This window comes from Piliocolobus tephrosceles, chromosome 11 (assembly GCF_002776525.5).
Source record: "Piliocolobus tephrosceles isolate RC106 chromosome 11, ASM277652v3, whole genome shotgun sequence".
Taxonomy (NCBI): domain Eukaryota; kingdom Metazoa; phylum Chordata; class Mammalia; order Primates; family Cercopithecidae; genus Piliocolobus; species Piliocolobus tephrosceles.
In genome coordinates, this window is record NC_045444.1 from 119,608,165 (window position 1) to 119,628,457 (window position 20,293).

The window sequence follows — 20,293 nt, forward strand, 5'->3', positions numbered from 1 at the left end:
CTCCACTGCAATTTCCAATCATCTGTTCTGGAACTTTTTTTTTTTTTGAGACTGAGTCTCGCTCTGTTGCCCAGGCTAGAGTACAGTGGTGCCATCTTGGCTCACTGCAACCTCCGCCTCCCGGGTTCAAGTGGTTCTCCTGCCTCGGCCTCCCAAGTAGCTGAGATTACAGGCACACACCACCACGCCTTGCTAATTTTTGTATCTTTTAGTAGAGACAGGGTTTCACCATGTTGGCCAGGCTGGTCTTGAACTCCTGACCTCAAGTGATCTGCCCGCCTCGGCCTCCCAAAGTGCCGTGATTATAGGCATGAGCCACTGTGCTCGGTCTGGAACTTTCTGAATGGAGATATAGTGAGTCTGCCCTGTTGGCCAACATGGTGCCCAGAGCCCTGTACCAGAGCCTTTTGGTGTCTGGAAAGGAAGGGAGGGAATCACTAGAACAAAGTATCACCTTTTTATTTGGCCCTTCTGTATGAGAGTCATCGTGAGGAACAGCCCCACATCTGAAAAAGTCATAAATCTGAAAAGTCATAACTTGTAGCGGATGAGGAGCTAGTGTGCGTGTGATGCTCCTCCCTGCACTCGCCCGGACACAGCCCCTGGTGAGGTCCGAGGCTCCCCCAGCGTTGTGTAAAGCCTGCTAGCAGCACTCCCCGCCACCGGCCAGGCCAGCAGGGCCTCTGGGGAGCTGGCAGTCCCCGGTTCTGGAAACGTGCTTGCAGATGGAATGTGGGAGTCTGTGTCTGTCATTGCCCGAGCCACACCCCTAACAATCTGTAGCACATTCCAGGCCTAGCTGGGGGCTCTGCCATGATGGACACAGAGGCTGCGTCCTCCCCAGATAGGGGCAAGCCAGATAGGGGCAGGGCTGGGATGCAGCCGCAGTCCTGGAGGGGGCCAAGGAGAAGGTGTGTGCTCTGTGCGGGGAGCCTGGTGCACGGTGGAGTGCAGGGGTCATTCCAGACCTGGTGCCTGGCCCCACTTCTCCGTCAGCCTGCCTCCTCCTCCATGACCCTGGCCTAGGGATGGAAGGAACGGGGGCAATGGATGGGGCCCATTTGGGGTCAGGCCTTCTTGCTGGGACCTGGGAGCCAGCTCAGTTTAGGAGGCCTGGGGTGCAGTGTGGAGGTAAGGGGGACAGGGAAGGAAGCTAACCCCCACCTTGCTGGACAGGGTGTATGTGAAAGCTATACCCCACCTGCTCTGTTGGGTATGGACAGCAGAGATTTGGATCTGATTACCAAGAACACCTTTCGTCATCCTCATCCACCTGTACATCCACCTGTCCCCTCACCTGTCCCTTGCCCATCAACTCCAGTCCTCTGCCCTTCTCTCTGCAGCTGAAGCCCATTATCTCTGACCCTGAGTACCTGCTAGACCAGCACATCCTCATCAGCATCAAGTCCTCTGACAGCGACGAATCCTATGGTAAGGGTCTGTGGACAGGTGGCACACCTGCCAGTGAGCTGGCGGCCTCTGACGTAGCATCACCTTCAGGGAGAGCCTTCCCTCCCGACTAGGCTTCTGGGCAGGACAGCCAGCAGTGGCAACCCCTTCCATGTATTGAGCCTTCCCTATGTGTGAGATCTGTGCCAGGCACTTTCCAGTATTATGTGATGCAATCTTGACAAGACCTTACTGTTCTCCGACAAGTAAACAGAGGCTCAGAAAGATCAAGTGATTTGCCCAAGTCACATAGGTAGTGGTGGCTGTGCCCTAATTTGAACCCAGGTCTGCCTGCCCTTCTCTGCTTCTCATGTGTCCTGAGTCAGCCTCCTCAGCTCACAGATCTGGAGCCGCAGACTCCCCTCTGCTGACCCAGTCTCTAAAACACCTGCTCAGGCACAAAGCGCCTGCTGCTTCTGCCCCCGAGTGGCCACCTTCTGCCTGAAGACCCCCTCCCCCCATCCAGAGTAATTTGGGCTGAGGTGTGGTTCAGGGTCTCCTGAGTGGCACTTGGGGTGCTGGAAACACCAGCCCAGGGCTCTCTGGTCTTCTGCTCGGCAATGCCCAGTGCCCAGACCAGGCAGGCTGTGGAGGCCTGTGGCCAGAGAGACACCAGGGGCTTTTGTACCATCTCTGCCTGTTTGTGGCTCCAGCCCAAAGTCAGGCTCACCCTTGCTAGACCACATGTGTGGCTAGACCATGGGGTGAGAAAGGCAGAGAGAGCCTGGAGGGGACAGAGAGGCTGGAGGCAGGAGCCAGACCAAGCCTCTCCTTACAAGCCAAGCTAAGAGCAAATACCTTATCCTGAGGGCAGTAGGGAGCCATTGAAGATTCAAGCAAGGAAGTAACAGGATCAGATTCACATCTTGGAAATCTGCATCTGCAGTGATCAAGATGACAGATGAGTGAGCCAGAATAGAAGTAGTGACAGTAAAAAGGGAGAGAAGGGGATAACGTTGAAAGGAATGGAGTAGAAAGCTGTTTGGGCTTGGGATTGGGGAAAGGGTCTGTATTAGTCTGTTCTCATGCTGCTGTAAGGACATACGTAAGACAGGTAATTTATAAAGGACAGAGGTGTAATTGACTCACAGTTCTGCAGGGCTGGGGAGGCCTCAGGAAACTTACAACCGTGGCAGAAGGGGAAGTAAACACATCCTTCTTCACATGATGGCAGGAAGGAGAAGTGGGTGCCCATTGGTAGGCGAAGCTCCTTATAAAACCATCAGATCTCTTGAGAACTCACTCACCATCACTATCACGATCACTATCAATCACTATCACTATTGAGCAAAGGATGAGCTAGCACTATTGAGCAAACTACTCACTACTAGCACTATTGAGCAAACCACCCCATGATTCAATTATCTCCACCTGTTCCCTCCCACGGCACATGGGGATTATGGGAACTACAATTCAAGAAGAGATTTAGGTGGGGACACAGCCAAACCATATCAGGGCTGCATGAATGATGCTTCCACTTCCTGCACTGGGTTAGGTGTAGTGCCGCGGATAAGGGAGACCAAGGCACAGCCACAGCGTACCAGGAAGACCAGAATGCTGTGGTGTTGGGGACACCATCAGAAGACTTGGGTCAAGAAGAGCGTGTGGTTACGATAGCAAATGTGGCCAAGGGGCCCAACACAAAGACCGAGCGTCCCTTAGATGAAGTGACTCAGCCCATCAGCAGACTTGGTGAGCGCAGTGTCCATGGAAGGGCCAGCGTGACATCAGACCTCAGCACTTAGGAGTTAACAGGACATGAGGAGGCAGAGGAGAATGCGCCTGGGTCAAGGGAGCACATTTGTCCATGTGCTTATTTGTTTGAAATGGAAGAGCTTTGCATGCTGCTTGGTGGAAGTCACTAAAGAGGAAGAGGCTGCAGACACAAAGGAAAGCCCTGTGCATAGTCGCCCACTGTGCAGGCTCTGCCAACACCTGGGTGTGGGCACTGTGGCTCCCGTCTTTGGGGAGGTGAGGAAAGGAGACTGGGAGACCTGAAGTTCATGCAGCTACTGAGTAGCTTGTCAGAGGTAACAACGGGCTCTTGGGCCTGAGCCCAGGCAGCTCTTCCCCGTTCCCAGTGCAGCGCTGGCAAGAGGGTCCCGGAGCGGGAGGAGGGGAGGCAGAGCCTGAGGAGTGTAATGGCCCTGATGGGGTACCCTCGTCATAGATGCAAGAGCATCTGAGTGGCTGTTGAAATGTTTGAAGCTTTGATGGCAGGAAACAGGCAGTACACAAAACACATGCTTCATTTTCTCATTCAAATCCTGTATTTCTGTGACACAGCAAGACCCTGTCTTTAAAAATAAAATACTGTAATCCTCCTTTGTTTCTTCCGCTTCACATTCATACTCACAAACAGCATATCATCATAAGGAAAAGAAAAAAAATCAACAGTCTCATTCCAGTAATCATTTTGATTTTGGTTTCACATTTCCAGTCTCATGCATAGGCATACCTAGATTTTCATACTTACCATCACAGAAACATTATTTTATACTCTGCTTCCCTCACTTGGTATTAGATTAAATACATTTCTGTGTTTCTCCTGCCCCATCTTTGTGACTGTTCCTTTTGATGGCTGCATTATGTTCCATGGACTTACTGCATCCTCATTTTAAAAGTATTCCTCATTTTAAAAGTACTATTATTGAGTTTCTGTCAGTTGTTTTTGTTGGTGCTATCAGTAATGCTGAGATGAATCTCTTTGTGGACATTTTTTATTATTCTTCGGCTACATTTTTTATTCTTTTGAGTAATCTCTTTAGGACAGGTTCCCATGTTTGCTGGGTCAGAGGTGTCAGTGTTTGTGCTTCTTGGCACCTGACGCCAAACGGATTGCTGTAAAGGCTGTCTCAGCCGACCTCACCAAGGACAGGCTTCCCCAGATCCTTGCTGGCTATGGGTGGTTTCATTTTTTGTTTTTGGAGGCTGGAGCGCAGTGGCACGATCTTGGCTCACTGCAACCTCTGCTTCCCAGATTCAAGAGATTCTCCTGCCTCAGCATCCCAAGTAGCTGGGATTACAAGCAAGCACCACCACCCCTGGCTAATTTTTATAACTTTTCATAGAGATGGGGTTTCACCATGTTGGCCAGGTTGGTCTTGAACTCCTGACCTCAAGTGATCAGCCCACCTCAGCCTCCCAAAGTGCTGGGATTACAGGCGTGAGCCACCGTGCCTGGTGCATTGGGTGTTATTTTTCTCCCTTCCTATCTACGCCAACTTCATGTCTGTGAAAGAGCAACTTAGTGATTCCTTAGTTTGCATTTTTGGTGGCTAGGAAAGTGGAACTATTTTCCATTTAATCAAATTAGCCGGCTATAGTTCTTTTCATGTGAAATGTCTGTCTGTATTATCTGTTCATGTACCTGCTGGGCATTTGATTTTGAGGAGTTCGTTGTAGAATTCAGATGGAGTGCCCTCTTGCCTGGGGAGCTGGCTGCAGATACTCTTCCCAATCTGTTTTCTTTTTATTTTAGGTTTTTCCTCTGTGCAAGTTTTTTTTTGTTTGTTTTTTTTTTTTTTGAGACAGACTCTCGCTCTGTCACCCAGGCTGGAGTGCAGCGGCCGGATCTCAGCTCACTGCAAGCTCCGCCTCCCGGGTTTACGCCATTCTCCTGTCTCAGCCTCCCGAGTAGCTGGGACTACAGGCGCCCGCCATCTAGCCTGGCTAATTTTTTGTATTTTTTAGTAGAGACGGGGTTTCACCGGGTTAGCCAGGATAGTCTCGATCTCCTGACCTCGTGATCCGCCCGTCTCGGCCTCCCAAAGTGCTGGGATTACAGGCTTGAGCCACCGCGCCCGGCCTGTTCTGTCATGTCTTATACTGCATCAGATCTTGGGAAGTTTTCATTCCCTACAGCAATCAGATGAGTGTTTAATCCTGTCTTTCTGCTACGTTTTCTACAATATAATTTTTTTACATCAACTAATCCACCTTTTGTTCTAAGACTTGAGACATTTGCCCCCAAAGTACTGCAGTGCTGTTCTGACGTATTTATTAAATAACCCTTCCCTGGACCATAGTTTCAAAGGACCATCTTTGGATGACAGAGCCAACTCTCCGGCCAAGAGTTTGGTGTTTCCGCCATGAAAAGGCAGGATCTTCACCCAGCTGTCTCCCGCTTTACCCACAGGCGAGGGCTGCATTGCCCTTCGGTTAGAGGCCACAGAAACGCAGCTGCCCATCTACACGCCTCTCACCCACCATGGGGAGTTGACAGGCCACTTCCGGGGGGAGATCAAGCTGCAGACCTCTCAGGGCAAGACAAGGGAGAAGCTCTATGGTAAGCAGCAAGCCCCTCCCCAGCGCCCTCTTCAGCCCACCACTTAGGGACAGGAACATCCATTCTCTCAGCAAAGCTATCGAATATTCTCTCTGCTGTGGCCTCAGAGCAGAAATCCAGTGGTGGAAAAGATCTCAGACAATCTGACCCAGCCCTCACTCGACTCAAAAATTTCCCAACAGAACCCACACCCAGCACTCCCAGATCACCCTCCCCGACCCTGCAGAGTGTTCACAGCCCCGAACCTCACCTATCAGCCCTTAGGCCTTGTCATTCCCCCATTAGCGTCTCCGCTAAAAGAAGGACCCAGGGTACCAAGTGAACCTACCTCTTGTTAAATGGCTCCTTCCAGACTGTCCCGGAAAGACCAAAGCTACAGCTGCAGTTAAGATTTAGAATTTCTTGGGCGACCTCTGCTTGTCCACATGGTCACGTGGTGCCCACTTACATATACAAACAGACCCTTGTACGTGCCTAAACCCTGCCCTCATGGTGCCCACCCAGGTTTCTGTACCTTCCAAACCGCTTTTTTTTTTTTTTTTTTCTTGAGACAGAGTCTCACTCTGTGCCCCAGGCTGGAGTGCAGTGGCACGATCTCAGCTCACTGCAACCTTCACTTCCGGGGTTCAAGTGATTCTCCTGCCTCAGCCTCCAGAGTAGCTGAGACTACAGGTACCCACCACCACACCCAGCTAATTTTTGTATTTTTAGTAGAGACAGGGTTTCACCACGTTGACCAGGCTGGTCTGGAACTCCTGACCTCAAGTGATCCACCCATCTCCACCTCCCAAAGTGCTGGGATTACAGGCGTGACCACTGCACCCAGCCTTTTTTTTTTTTTTTTTTTTTTTTTTTGGAGACAAGGTCTCACTCTGTAGCCCAGGCTAGCATGCAGTGGCACGATCTCGGATCACTGCAACCTCCACCTCCCCAGTTCAAGCAATTCTCCTGCCTCACCTTCCCGAGTAGCTGGGATTACAGGTGCCTGCCACCAGCTAATTTTTGTATTTTTAGTAGAGACAGGGTTTCACGTGGCCGGGCGCGGTGGCTCAAGCCTGTAATCCCAGCACTTTGGGAGGCCGAGACGGGTGGATCACGAGGTCAGGAGATCGAGACCATCCTGGCTAACAGGGTGAAACCCCGTCTCTACTAAAAATACAAAAACTAGCCGGGCGAGGTGGCGGGCACCTGTAGTCCCAGCTACTCGGGAGGCTGAGGCAGGAGAATGGCGTAAACCCGGGAGGCGGAGCTTGCAGTGAGCTGAGATCCGGCCACTGCACTCCAGTCCGGGCGACAGAGCGAGACTCCGCCTCAAAAAAAAAAAAAAAAAAAAAAAAAGAGACAGGGTTTCACCATCTTGGCCAGGCTGGTTTGGAACTCCTGACCTCAAGTGATACACCTGCCTCGGCCTCCCAAAGTACTGGGGTTACAGGCACGAGCGACCCCGCACCTGGTCTGACAAAACATATTTGCCTGCTTTGTTCCTTGATGAGACCAATAAGTTGGAAATGTCACATGAAATGACAACTCTGGATTCCAACTCTCCTCTCTGTGGATCCACAGCAGGCATAACTAATCAATCACTGAACTTTTACAAGGCCTCAGAATCTTGCTTAGTCTCTGTGGATCCACAGCAGGCATAACTAATCAATCACTAAACTCTTACAAGGCCTCAGAATCTTGCTTAACTCACCTCCCCAGGTACTCACTATTCACTGTGCAGCTTTAGCCTGCAAATGGAAACCCCTTTGCCATCCCTTATCTAAGCTCTGGAAGCTGGGCCCTCACATACTCTTTCCCGACCCTTTCCTTCCAGACTTTGTGAAGACGGAGCGTGATGAGTCCAGTGGGCCAAAGACCCTGAAGAGCCTCACCAGCCACGACCCCATGAAGCAGTGGGAAGCCACCAGCAGGTAAAGTGGGCGTGGGGTAGGTGTGAGGGGGGTGGATATCAGGGACTCATGACAAATTAGCATGGTTTGGCCGGGTGTGATGGTTCATGCCTCTAATTACGGCACTTTGGGAGGCCAAGGCTGGAGGATCATTTGAGCTCAGGAGTTTGAGACCAGCCTGGGCAACATATCCAGACCGTGTCTCTACAAAAAAAAAATCTGGCTACGTGCGGTGGTTCATGCCTGTAATCCCAGCACTTTGGGAGGCCAAGATGGGTGGATCACTTGAGGTCAGGAGTTTGAGACCAGCCTGGCCAACGTGGTGAAAACCCATCTCTACTAAAAATACAAAAATTAGCTGGGCATGGTGGCACATGCCTGTAATCCCAGCTACTCGGGGGTGCTGAGGCACAAGAATTGCTTGAACCCAAGAGGCGGAGATTGCAGCGAGCCAAGATTTTGCCACTGCACTCCAGCAGTGACAAAGCAAGACTCTGTCTCAAATAATAATAATTAGCTGGGTGTAGTAGTCCTAACTACTTAGGAGGCTGAGATGGAAGGATTGCTTCAGCCCAAAAGGCTGAGGCTGCAGTGAGCTGTGATTGTGCCACTGCACTCCAGCCTAGGTGACAGAGTAAGACCTTGTTTCAAAACAAAACAAAACAAAACAAAACACTAGCATGGCTCTGCAGACCCAGGGCCTGTGAGAAGGTGAACTGAAGCACAGAGAGACCCAGGATACAGGAGAAAGAAGCTCCAGCCCAGGAGAGGTGCTCTCCTGACTCCTCTGTGTCTTTTGACTGCTGGGGAGGTTGGTGTGACTGTGACAAAGCCTGGGAAACTCTAACGTGATGGAAAGTTCAGTTTGACTCAGCTAATATTTTTGAGTCCCTATGATGTGTCCAGTTCTAGAGAAATCAAGGCAAATTCAGTGCAGTCGCTGACTTAGGAACTTGCGGCCTAGTGCATGAAGAAGTGACTGGAGAGGATGGAGAGATTCCAAGTCTACAAATGGTGGCTGTGTCTCCTGTGGGACAAAGGACATCAGCAATCATGAGATCCGTGGCCACCAAACCCCACCCTATCACTAGCAAGAAAAATCACTGGGGGAAAATGCACACCGGTTGCTCTTGGCAGAGACTGAACTGAGAATAGTACAGATGTTAAAGTCTGTATTACCAGAATACAGACATCCTTGGTAGCAGGGCTGCCCTAACTCACCGGTGTGGTCTCGAGTTCCAGAATCAAGTTCTGGTCTCTTCGCCGGCTCACCAGCCGAGGAGGCAGAACCATGCCAGCAGCAGACATAACTTGTTCCTCTCCTCCCTCCCTTCCCCACAACACTCGTCCCCACCAACACTTGCCCTCACCCAGCCACCCCCGTTGAACACAGGAATTCTCATCTCTAGCACATTCCCTGATCCACTTCCAGCTTCCGATGTTCACAGCCGTGGGCACACAAGCATCCCCTTTCCCTCTTTCCCTCCCATGATAATCCCATCAGCAAATGCATCCTGGCTCTGAAGTGTCTACTGGGTTCCAGAATCAGGATCAGTGTAGGGAAACAAATTCTTTTCCATTTTGACTAGCATGAGAACGAGCATTTATTTCTGAAGCAGACACTGGTGGATGGCAGCAAAGTACAACTCGGAACCAGGCTGGCGGAGCACACGGGACATGTGGAGTGTCCCTGACAGTCTATATACTCAGAACTCAGTTCTCAGGAGGCGGGTGCCTGACACAGTGACAGCGTGCAGTGTGTCTGTTGGGGCCACCTCGCCCGGGTCTGGGCCATGCCCTCCATAGCTTTAAGCTGACTGCCCCCCATTCCAGGCTCCAGCCTTGATCTCTGTGACCTCACACTCATTTTTCTAAATATGCGCTGGCTGTCTCCATGCTGACGCTGCACACGTGTGGGCTGATGTGTTCCAGAGGAACCCCTGCCAGAGTCTGCCCTGAAAATCCCCTCCTTCCTGCCACCCAGGCCACCCCCCACCATCTCTTTGCCCCACCAGCCTTGCAGCTTCTCACTGCATCCTCTGCACCTGCTCACCAGCCTTCAGACTGTCCAGGAACAGGCCAAACCCCTCTCACCTGGAGGCCTTTGCAAGTACTCTTACCACTGCCGAGAACACTCTCCTCTTCTTTCTCTCTTATCTGCTTATCTTCTTATCTCAGCTAAAAGACCACCTCCTCAGATGGGGCCTCCTGGGGTCACCCAATGCCCAGTTGGTCCCAATGCTTCACTGGCCTCCATCTCTGCCCCTTGTTACTCTCAGACTTCAGCACTACATCAATACTGTGTCTCTGTGCCACTGAGCTTGTTTTTCTCTCCCATCAAAAGTGAGTTCCATAAGAACAGAGACCACGGCTGCCTCACTCACAGCCATATTCCCTCCTCCCGGCCTGGGGCCGGGTGCTTACAAGGCCCTCAGTAACCACAGTGATGCATGGATAGATGAATGAATGAATGAATCACTGCCCAAGAGGTGAAGGAGTTAAGGAGAGCCCGAGAGAGCCCCAGGGTTGTCAGAGGATGCTTTCCTTGAGCTGGTGCTGACCCTGAGAAGGGAAGGGACCCTGAGATGTGACTCCATGTCTTCCCTGCAGGGCCCCTCCATGCAGTGGCTCCAGCATCACCGAAATCCTCAACCCCAACTACATGGGAGTGGGGCCCTTTGGGCCACCAGTGCCCCTGCACGTGAAGCAGACCTTGTCCCCTGACCAGCAGCCCACAGCCTGGAGCTACGACCAGCCACCCAAGGACTCTCCGCTGGGGCCCTGCAGGGGAGAAAGTCCTACGACACCTCCCTGCCAGCCACCCATATCACCCAAGAAGTTTTTACCCTCGACAGCAAACCGGGGTCTCCCCCCCAGGACGCAGGAGTCAAGGTGAGTATCATCTTCATTGAGACGGCTCCCTCCCTACTTATGAAAGCGCCCTGGGCTTTCACCCTAGAATGGAAGCCTCATAAGGGCCACAATTTGTGTCCACTTGGCTCACGACTTATCCCTGGGGCCTGAACACAGCAGGCCCCTAAGACATGTATGTGGAGTCTTCCACGTCCTAACCTATTGGTGCAACTCGATTTCTTTTTAAAGGGTAAAAATTTGTAAAGATATTACCAAGAAAAGGAACCTCCTATAAAAACTATATACATATCAAAAACAGGTTTTGGGCCGGATGTGGTGGCTCACGCCTGTAATCCCAGCACTTTGGGAGGCCAAGGCGGGTGCATCACCTGAGATCAGGAGTTCAAGACCAGCCTGACCAACATAGAGAAACCACATTTCTACTAAAAATATAAAACTAGCCTGGGGTGGTGGTGCATGCCTGTAATCCCAGCTACTCCGGAGGCTGAGGCAAGAGAATCGCTTGAACCCGGGAGGTGGAGGCTGTGGTGAGCCGAGATCACACCATTGCACTCCAACCTGGGCAATAAGAGCTAAACTCCGTCTCAAAAAAAAAACAAGTTTCGGCCAGTCGCGATGGGTCCCGTCTATAATCCCAGCACTTTGGGAGGCTGAGCTGAGTGGATCACTTGAGGTTAAGAGTTCGAGTCCAGACTGGCCAACATGGTGAAACCCCGTCTACTAAAAATACAAAAATTAGCCAGATGCGGTGGGTCACATCTGTAATCCTAGCTGAGGCAGGAGAATTGCATGAACCCAGGAGGCAGAGGTTGCAGTGAGACAAGATTGCACCACTGCACTCCAGCCTGGTGACAGAATGAGACTTCGTCTCAAAAAAAAAAAAGAAAAGAAAAAAGGGCTGGGTGCAGTGGCTCACGCCTGTAATCCCAACACTTTGGGAGGCCGAGGCAGACAGATCACGAGGTCAGGAGATCAAGACCATCCTGGCTAACACGGTGAAACCCTGTCTCTACTAAAAATACAAAAAATTAGCTGGGTGTGGTGGCGGGCGCCTGTAGTCCCAGTTACCCGGCAGGTTGAGGCAGGAGAATCGCTTGTACCTGGGAGGCAGAGGTTGCAGTGAGCTGAGATCACGCCACTGCACTCCAGCCTGGGCAACGGAGCAAGACTCCGTCTCAAAAGAAAAGAAAAAAAAAGTTTCTAGAGCTAGTGAGCCTTTGGGCATCTCCCGCTCCCTGGAGGGCCCCATGGGACAGGGTGGGAGTTTCCATGTAGAGCCTGCTCCCACCCTCCAGTTCCCCTCTTTTTTTCTCGACCACGAGGTTCCCTGTTCTATAAGCAGCTTCCTAGTCTCTCCTGTGGGGGATACTTAGTTAGAAACTGGAACTAGGGATGTAAAAGGCAGAGTAGCTGGCCTGCAGAGAGATGGGGCCTGGCCCTGAAACTCTGGGGAAGCCCCGGACGGTGGAGAAAACTGATCTGAGTCTAGAACTGGGTCAGGCAGAAGAATGGAAGCCAGATAGGAGACCAGGCCAGGCAGCCAAGGAATAGGGTCAGCACTTCCCAAAGGCACAGCTGCTCTCCAGTATGCTGGAACAGAGCAGAGCCAACCATGGGCCCCTCATGGATATACAAGCGGGGAGCTCTGCATGTTTCTAGTAGCCGCAGGATGACAGACAGGCATGAAAGTGCAGCTCCAATTACCAACGATTTAAGATGGGCAAAATAGCACGAGCACTGTTTCCCTTGAGGAAACATCTCCTAAGTTTAGCATCACCTAAGGGGTTCACTCTCAGCCTCTCTTCACCACTGGTTTTTTTCTTCATCTTTTCTCCATGAGGACTTGGGTGTTGTCCGCCACACGGGGCAGAGCCAGCGGCGGGGGTGTTCTCCATCACACTGTCCTCCAGCTCCCTCCAGCTCCACCCTTCCCAGGCCTGGCCTGGCGGGGCCTTCCTCTGGATGGAGGAGCTGTTGACAGTCTCATTTCCCAAGATGTGCGAGAAATGCTCTAACAAACAGATAGGCTGGGCGCGGTGGCTCACGCCTGTAATCCCAGCACTTTGGGAAGCCAAGATGGGCAGATCACTTGAGGTCAGGAGTTTGAGACCAGCCTGGCCAACATGGTGAAACCCCATCTCTACTAAAAATACAAAAATCAGTCAGGCATGGTGGCCCACACCTGTAATCCTAGCTACTCAGGAGGCTGAGACACGAGAATCGCTTGAACCAGGGAGGCAGAGGTTGCAGTGGGCTGAGGTCACGCCACTGCACGTTAGCCTGGGTGACAGAGCAAGACTCCGTCTCAAACAAAAGATAGATGAGAGGAAGTCAGGAAGAGAGAGAGAAAATGACAGGACAGGAGAGCCCTGGAGTTCAGCTCAGCTGTCTCTCTCTTTACCTCTGTACAGAATGTGTTGATAGGATGTCAGATCCTGGTCATTCCATAAGAAACTTGGGGGGAGGAGAAACAACCTCAGTTTCCTGCCCTGGAAATATGAGGACAAAAGGTACTATTCAGTGGGTATCAAGGTGCCTGTGTGGCCACCTCTTTGGAGACCCCAGGAAAGGGAGCTCTAAGCAACCCGAAAGAACAAGGAGCATGATTATTTGTGTAAGTGAATGCTTTTCAGTTCCCAAAGTGAATGGATCTTGGTGCATAACAATGAGCACACAGCTTGGTGGGAGCATGTTCCCCACAGCCCCATGGCGACAGCTGCAGACAGGCTGCCATCCACGGGCAAGGGGCCCCCAGGGTGCGCTTCTAACTTATTGCTCACCAAGGAGGTGCTTGGAGCCTGGAGCCCTGCAGCTGGCACACCTGCCTCATCCCTTTCCGCTGCTCCAGGTCCCGGGCTCAGCCAGAGCAAAGGCTGTGGAAGCGGGTGTTACAAGCACCATCAGTGTTTCCCCACCATCACCCAGACCCAAGTGCAGGGACTGACCTTCCTGGTTTGCCAAGTACTGTCCCAGTTTTAGCACTAAAAGCCCCACATCTCAGGAAACCCTTCAGTCCTGCGCAAGCAAGGACAGCTGGTGACCCCAGACAGAAGCTGTGCGGTTAGGAAGGGGACTCTTCTCAGCCCCTGGAAAGTGCTTAGCTGCTTTAGAGATGAGACTCTGGTCTCCTGAATCTGAGAAGTACAGTCATTTGCTGCAGGAATCAACTCTGTCCCCTGGATATCAGTTCCTTTATTCAACAACTGTGGCCTGCTGTAGGAGTCAATTTCTTGTTACCCTTGGTCAGGGGAATAAGATTTACTTTTGAGTTTTTCGTGGTTTTCCCCAGTCTTCCCCACCTGCCCCCACCAAGTTTTCCCTCTCGAAGTGCAGCAGAAGCCTCCTCTTAGAGGGAAGGCTTCTCTGGTTTCTATCTCGCTACGCTTTTCCCAGAGGAGTGAGCTTTGGAACCACAAAAGGGCTTGCACCCAGGGCTCTCTTCCTGGTCCTGCCCCCAGTTCTCTGAAGTGAGCCCCTCCTCCCATCTCAGCCACTGAGAGAGGGTGGTCAGAGGTCAGGACTTCTTTCTCCTTCATCTGAAAACTTGTGACCCTGCCAGTTGCTCCCTCCTGTGCCCTCTTCCCTTGGCTAACTCACAGCAACGGCCTTTGCGGGTCCACACAGGGGTCAGAAGAGGGCTGCACAAGGAGGGGCACCTTTCCAAAGTCCTTGTTTCTGGCCCCCGCATTTCTGTATGCACCTGCTCTAAGGTGTTTCCAAACAATAATGGGCAACACCCCCAAGTACACAGTCAGGCTCCCTTTGGTGTGTCCCTGAGGCTAGCCTCCTTGGAGCTCCGTGGCATCTCACTGGCACCTATGTGAGGATGACATCCTGCCTCTGTCCCCTGAGCCCACATCTCCCCAAAGAGTCACTGTTGAGTGCCTCTGAGCAGCTTTTCAGTGCACATCCCATCAGCAACAGGCGTGACAGCCTCAGTGGGTTCCCAGTGATCCACAATTTCTTCATGGTAGCTTCCTTTTTTGTAGAAAGCAGATCCCAGAACACTCTCCTGGGAGATTGTGCTGCTGGTCAGGAAGTAAAATATGTTCCCATTCCTCATTCTCATAGTTTGCTCAGCAGGAAATCACCTCCAGTCAGAGCAATGATAAATCAGAACACAAACAACCAAAGGCAGCGCTTACCTACTTTGGGTCACAACACAGAAGCTTCCCCTGCCCATGGGTTGGTCGGGCCTTTCTTCTAGCTACTGGCCTTGGTTTCCCCAGTACTCACAAGTGTCCAAGTTCCCTCTGACTTGCACCACAACGGCCACGTGTTCCTTCCACTGTGAGTTAGTAGAGCCTTCCAAGGAGAGGACTTCATGTGGCTGGGAAGGACACTGTGTTAACTGGGATGTTGGCCCCCTGAGCTCAGATTCCGTCCTTGTTTGTGGCTGTGTTGCTGTGCCTGGGGAAGTGTCTCACACACAAATTTGGTAGATGGAGACTCTTGAGCTTTCACCCTCAAGTTGCACAAGTGGTTTCTGAGGAGGAGATGTGATCGCCTTCCTGAGCGGTCATTGCAAATGCTGGGTCGGAGCAGAATTGCTAGAGTCAGAGGAGAGGCTGGGGGTGGGGATGGGAGGAGCCAGGAAAGGAGGCCTGTTGAGTGGGTAGGTGAGGAGGGGCTGTAGAGAGCAGACTCATCTGATGAGGATGAGGGGTTGATATTGAGGTGCCATATAAGTGCTTACTTCATTTCTCCTACAAATCCTCCAGTCCTGTGCCCCTTGCTCACAGATGCTCTGATGTGAACAGGTTTTATGGTGGAAAAGGTCCTAGACCAGAACTGAGGCTCTCTTTGAGGACAACGTATGATAAACACAGTACTGTTTCCTCTTCCATTTTTTTACTTGAGGTGAAATTCACTGAACATAAAATTAACCATTTCAAAATGAACAGTTTGCTAGGCTGGGCACAGTGGCTTGTGCCTGTAATCCCAGTACTTTGGGAAGCCAAAGTGAGAAGATTGCTTGAGGCCAAGAGTTCAAGACCAGCCTGGGCAATATAGTGAGACACCCCCCCATCTCTACAAAATAAAACAAAACAAAAAAATTAGCCAGGCCTGGTGGCGTTGCTACTCCCAGCAATGTCCAGCTACTCCTAGCTACTCCCAAGTAGTCCCAGCTACTTGGGAGGCTGAGGGGAAGGATTGCTTGAGCCCAAGAGGTTGAGGCAGCAGTGAACCATGGTCACACCACTGCACTCCAGCCTGGGCGACAGAGCGAGACTCTGTCTCTAGAACAACACAAGACAAAACAATTTGGTGGCATTCAGTACATTTACAATGTTACACGTCTCTAACTAGTTCAGAAACATTTTTATCACCCCAAAGAAAGACCCAGAGTCATTAAGCAGCCACGCCCCCATGTCTTCTCCCCTGAACATGTGTCTTCCCTGCTCTGTCCCTGGCTCTAGGCCCAGTGACCTGGGGAAGAACGCAGGGGACACGCTGCCTCAGGAGGACCTGCCGCTGACAAAGCCCGAGATGTTTGAGAACCCCCTGTACGGGTCCGTGAGTTCCTTCCCTAAGCCTGCTCCCAGGAAGGACCAGGAATCCCCGAAAATGCTGCGGAAGGAGCCCCCGCCCTGCCCGGAACCCGGCATCTTGTCGCCCAGCATCGTGCTCACCAAAGCCCAGGAGGCTGATCGCGGCGAGGGGCCCGGCAAGCAGGCGCCCGCGCCCCGGCTGCGCTCCTTCACCTGCTCGTCCTCTGCCGAGGGCAGGGCGGCGGGCGGGGACAAGAGCCAAGGGAAGCCCAAGACCGCCATCAGCTCCCAGGCCCCAGTGCCGGTCAAGAGGCCCATCAAGCCTTCCAGGTCGGAAATGAACCAGCAGACCCAGCCCACCCCGACGTCGCGGCCGCCGCTGCCAGTCAAGAGCCCGGCGGTCCTGCACCTCCAGCACTCCAAGAGCCGCGACTACCGCGACAATACCGAGCTCCCGCACCACGGCAAGCACCGGCCGGAGGAGGGACCACCGGGGCCTCTAAGCAGGACTGCCATGCAGGTGCGCGGCGCCACACGTGGGCTCGTGTGCGTGTGTGTGTGCGTGTGCATGCGTCAGTGCGTATGTGTGTGCCTATGCATGTGTGTGTGCGTGCATGTGTGCACGCATGCATGTGCACACATGGGAGTGATGGTCTTGGGAACTGCTCCATGAGAAGGAAGAGTCAGGATTTGAATCCAGGCCTGCCTGTCCCACACATCCCTGACCCTGCATTGCCTCTGCAGCAGTTGTTGAAAGGAAGAAAGGCGGGGCTGTGGATAAACTCTTAGTCCAGTGTCAGGCCCAGAGGAAGAAGATTCCATAAAGAAAAGGAGCCTAAATCATTTATATCTCATTGTTATTATTATAATTTTTTTTTTGAAACAGAGTTTCACTAGGCATGGTGGATCACGAGGTCAGGAGATCGAGACTATCCTAGCTAACATGATGAAACCCCGTCTCTACTAAAATACAAAAATTGACCTGGGCATGGTGGTGTGCGCCTGTAGTCCCAGCTACTCGGGAGGCTGAGGCAGGGGAATCACTTGAACCTGGAAGGCGGAGGTTGCGGTGAGGCGAGATCGTGCCACTGCACTACAGCCTGGTGACAGAGCAAGACTCTGTCTCGGAAAAAAAAAAAAAAAAAAAAACAGAGTTTCACTCTTTGTTGCCCAGGCTAGAGTCCAGTGGTGTGGTCTCAGCTCACTGCAACCTCTGCCTCCTGGGTTCAAGCAATTCTTCTGTCTCAGTCTCCCAAGTAACTGGGATTACAGGCACCTGCCACCACGCCTGGCTAATTTTTGTATTTTTAGTAGAAATGGGGTTTCACCATGTTGGCCAGGCTGGTCTCAAACTCCTGACCTCAGGTGATCTGCCCACCTGGGCCTCCCAAAGTTCTGGGATTACATGCGTGAGCCACCACACCCAGCCTCATTCTTATTATTCACACTCATACTTGAAATTTCCTAGTATTTTGGAGAATTCAGCACACTTTCCCTCTCCTTCATGTAAAATAAAAAAATTTTTGAGCAAGACTAACAGTGTTTAAGAAGAGACTCCGGGCCAGGCATGGTGGCTCACTCCTGTAATCCCAGCACTTTGGGAGGCCAAGACGGGTGGGTCACCTGAGGTCAGGAGTTCAAGACCAGCCTGACCAATATGGTAAAACCCCGTCTCTACTAAAAATACAAAAATTAGCTGGGCATTGTGATGTGTGCACCTGTAATCCCAGCTACTCAGGAGGCTGAGACAGGAGAATTGCTTGAACCCAGGAGGCGGAGTTTGCAGTGAACCAAGATCATGACACTGCACTCCAGCCTGGGCGACAGAGTGAGACTCCATCTCAAAAAAAAAAAAAAAAAGAACAGACTGCAGAGCGAGGCTATGTTGGATTTGAATCCCAGCCCTCCCACTTCCTAGCTCTGTGCCTTGAGCCTCAGTTTACCCATCTGTAAAAAGGGGCTGTTAATGGTACCTACCTCATAGACTTAGAAGGAGAATTGCATTATAGGCTATTTTGTATTATTACCATGTATTATCATCTATATAGAAATTATATATTTATATTTATGTATTTACATTGATATCCATTACATATCATTTCATATATATACTATAGGTATTACATATGTGTATATATTTTTTACATATATATAGATAAAGATATATGGTACTTACCTGGACGTGGTGCTATGCACCTGTAGTCCCAGCTACTGGGAAGGCTGAGGCATGAGGCTAGCTAGAGCTCAAGAATTCAAGGCTGCAGTGAGCTATGATTGCACCACTGCACTCCCGCCTAGGCAACAGAGTAAAACCAAGGCCCCATTTCTAAAAAGCAATTTTAAAAAATAACTAGGTAAAGTACTTAGAACAGTGAGCGCTGGCTCTTCTCAGCTACATGTTAAAGGAAGCCTGGCCTAGCCCACAGCATGCAGGGACCCGGGCCACTTAGTTCAACATGGCCTAGTGAGAATGAGCCCTGACAGCCCTTCTGTTCTTGTCCCACAGTGAAGCCCTCAGTGAGCTGCCAGTGAGTCGGGAGCCCAGAGGAACAGCGCAAAGCCACTGGACCCTCTCCCAGGACCTCCTGCTGGCTCCTCCTGCCCAGCTTCCTATGCAAGGCTTCGTGTTTTCAGGAAAGAGCCTAGCTTCTCTGTGGCCCAGGGAGTTCACTGCCTGTGAGACTTGGCACCAAGTGCTGAGGCTGGAAGAAAAACGCACACCAGACAGGCAACAAATAGTCTGGGTCTCCAGCTCGCTTTTGGTACTTGGGACCCCAGTGCCTTGTTGAGGGCGCCATTCTGAAGAAAGGAACTGCAGCGCTGATTCGAGGGTGGAGATATAAATAATAATAATGTTAATAATAATAATGACCACGTGAATCGAACACTCACGATGTGCCAAGTGCTGTGCTAAGTGCTTTACGAACATTCATCACATCAGGATGACCTCGAGAGCTGAGGCTCTAGCTACCTAAAACCACGTGCCCAAACCCACCAGTTCAAAATGGTGTGTGTTCGGAGGGGTGAAAGCATTAAGAAGCCCAGTGCCCTCCTGGAGTGAGACAAGGGCTTAGCCTTAAGGAGCTGAAGAGTCTGGGTAGCTTGTTTAGGGTACAAGAAGCCTGTTCTGTCCAGCTTCAGTGACACAAGCTGCTTTAGCTAAAGCCCGGGGGTTCTGGCATCGCTGAGCTGAGAGCAGGGATCTACCTGGCTTCTCAGTTCTTTAGTTGGAAGGAGCAGGAAATCAGCTTCTACTCTCCAGTGGAGAGATCTGGCCTCAGCCTGGGCTAGAGATGCCAAGGACTGTGCCAAGTTCCCTGTGCCCTCCTCGAGGTGGGCAGCCATCACCAGCCACAGTTAAGCCAAGCCCCCCAACACGTATTCCATCATGCAGATAGAAGAGTCTTTGCTGTTGCTCCCGAAAGCCGTGCTCTCCAGCCTGACTGCCAGGGAGGCTGGGCCTCTGGATTCCAGGCTCTTGAAATAGTCCAGCCTTTTCTTCCTATCTCTGTGTCTTTCAGCTCTGCTTCATTGGTTATTAGGAGAATAGATGGGTGATGTCTTTCCTTATGTTGCTTTTTCAACATAGCAGAATTAATGTAGGGAGCTAAATGCAGCGGTATGTGTGAACGCAGAGGGGTACGTGCCCCACATTCCCGTGGTGGAAGTCTGCATGACCAATAAATTGTGCCTTTCTCTTGTGTATGTGGCGTTTTTCTTGACATTCGGAGCCATAGATACCCTTCTAGATGGCAGGGCCTGCACAGGGCACGACTGAGGCAGTTAAGGGTTCGTGGTGGTGATGGATGGTGTTGCCCTGACCAGATGGGACACCATAGAGCCAGTCTGAAGCTGGTCCTGGACCGGGGACAGGAGTAAACAGCACTCCTTCCCTCCTTCCATCCACACATCTTCCTGGCACTCCAAGCGCCCTGTGGCGACCCAGAGGCCACGAGCATCCCCTCCATACCTGCTGTCCTGCAGCCCACAAGCTCCTCCCAGCTTTTATAAGTTTTCAGTGCTTAAGCTGCAGAGACAAAAAACTATATGTCAGCACTCCCCAGGTCATGGGTTCCCAGGTCAGGGGTAGCCCCTGGCCCAGAGGCGCAGTGCAGGCCACTTCCATAGCACCTCTGCGCCACCTCAGGCTGCCTGGGCTCTGCTCCTGCTCACAGACACCAGGCTGGGCTCCAGGCAGGATCTGGAGCAGCGTCTTGGCAGCCTCCAAGCAAACCGTTCACTCCCGCGCCTCAGTGGCTCGTGGAACTCAGCAGGGGCAGGACTGAGTGCCTGCTGGG

The 20,293-nt window shown here is 51.7% G+C and overlaps 1 protein-coding gene across 1 annotated transcript in view; it reads left to right on the forward strand.

Annotated features, from left to right (window-relative positions):
• The window catches only part of INPP5D (inositol polyphosphate-5-phosphatase D), a 158,365-nt gene extending 138,667 nt beyond the window's left edge, over positions 1-19,698 (forward strand). The window contains exons 22-27 of the mRNA XM_023188609.2: positions 1,344-1,431; positions 5,588-5,737; positions 7,554-7,650; positions 10,240-10,521; positions 15,924-16,515; positions 18,502-19,698. Coding sequence (XP_023044377.1) covers positions 1,344-1,431; positions 5,588-5,737; positions 7,554-7,650; positions 10,240-10,521; positions 15,924-16,515; positions 18,502-18,504 — 1,212 coding nt within the window. The 3' untranslated portion in view covers positions 18,505-19,698. The remainder of the gene's footprint in view (positions 1-1,343; positions 1,432-5,587; positions 5,738-7,553; positions 7,651-10,239; positions 10,522-15,923; positions 16,516-18,501) is intronic.
• The last annotated feature ends 595 nt before the right edge of the window (positions 19,699-20,293 follow it).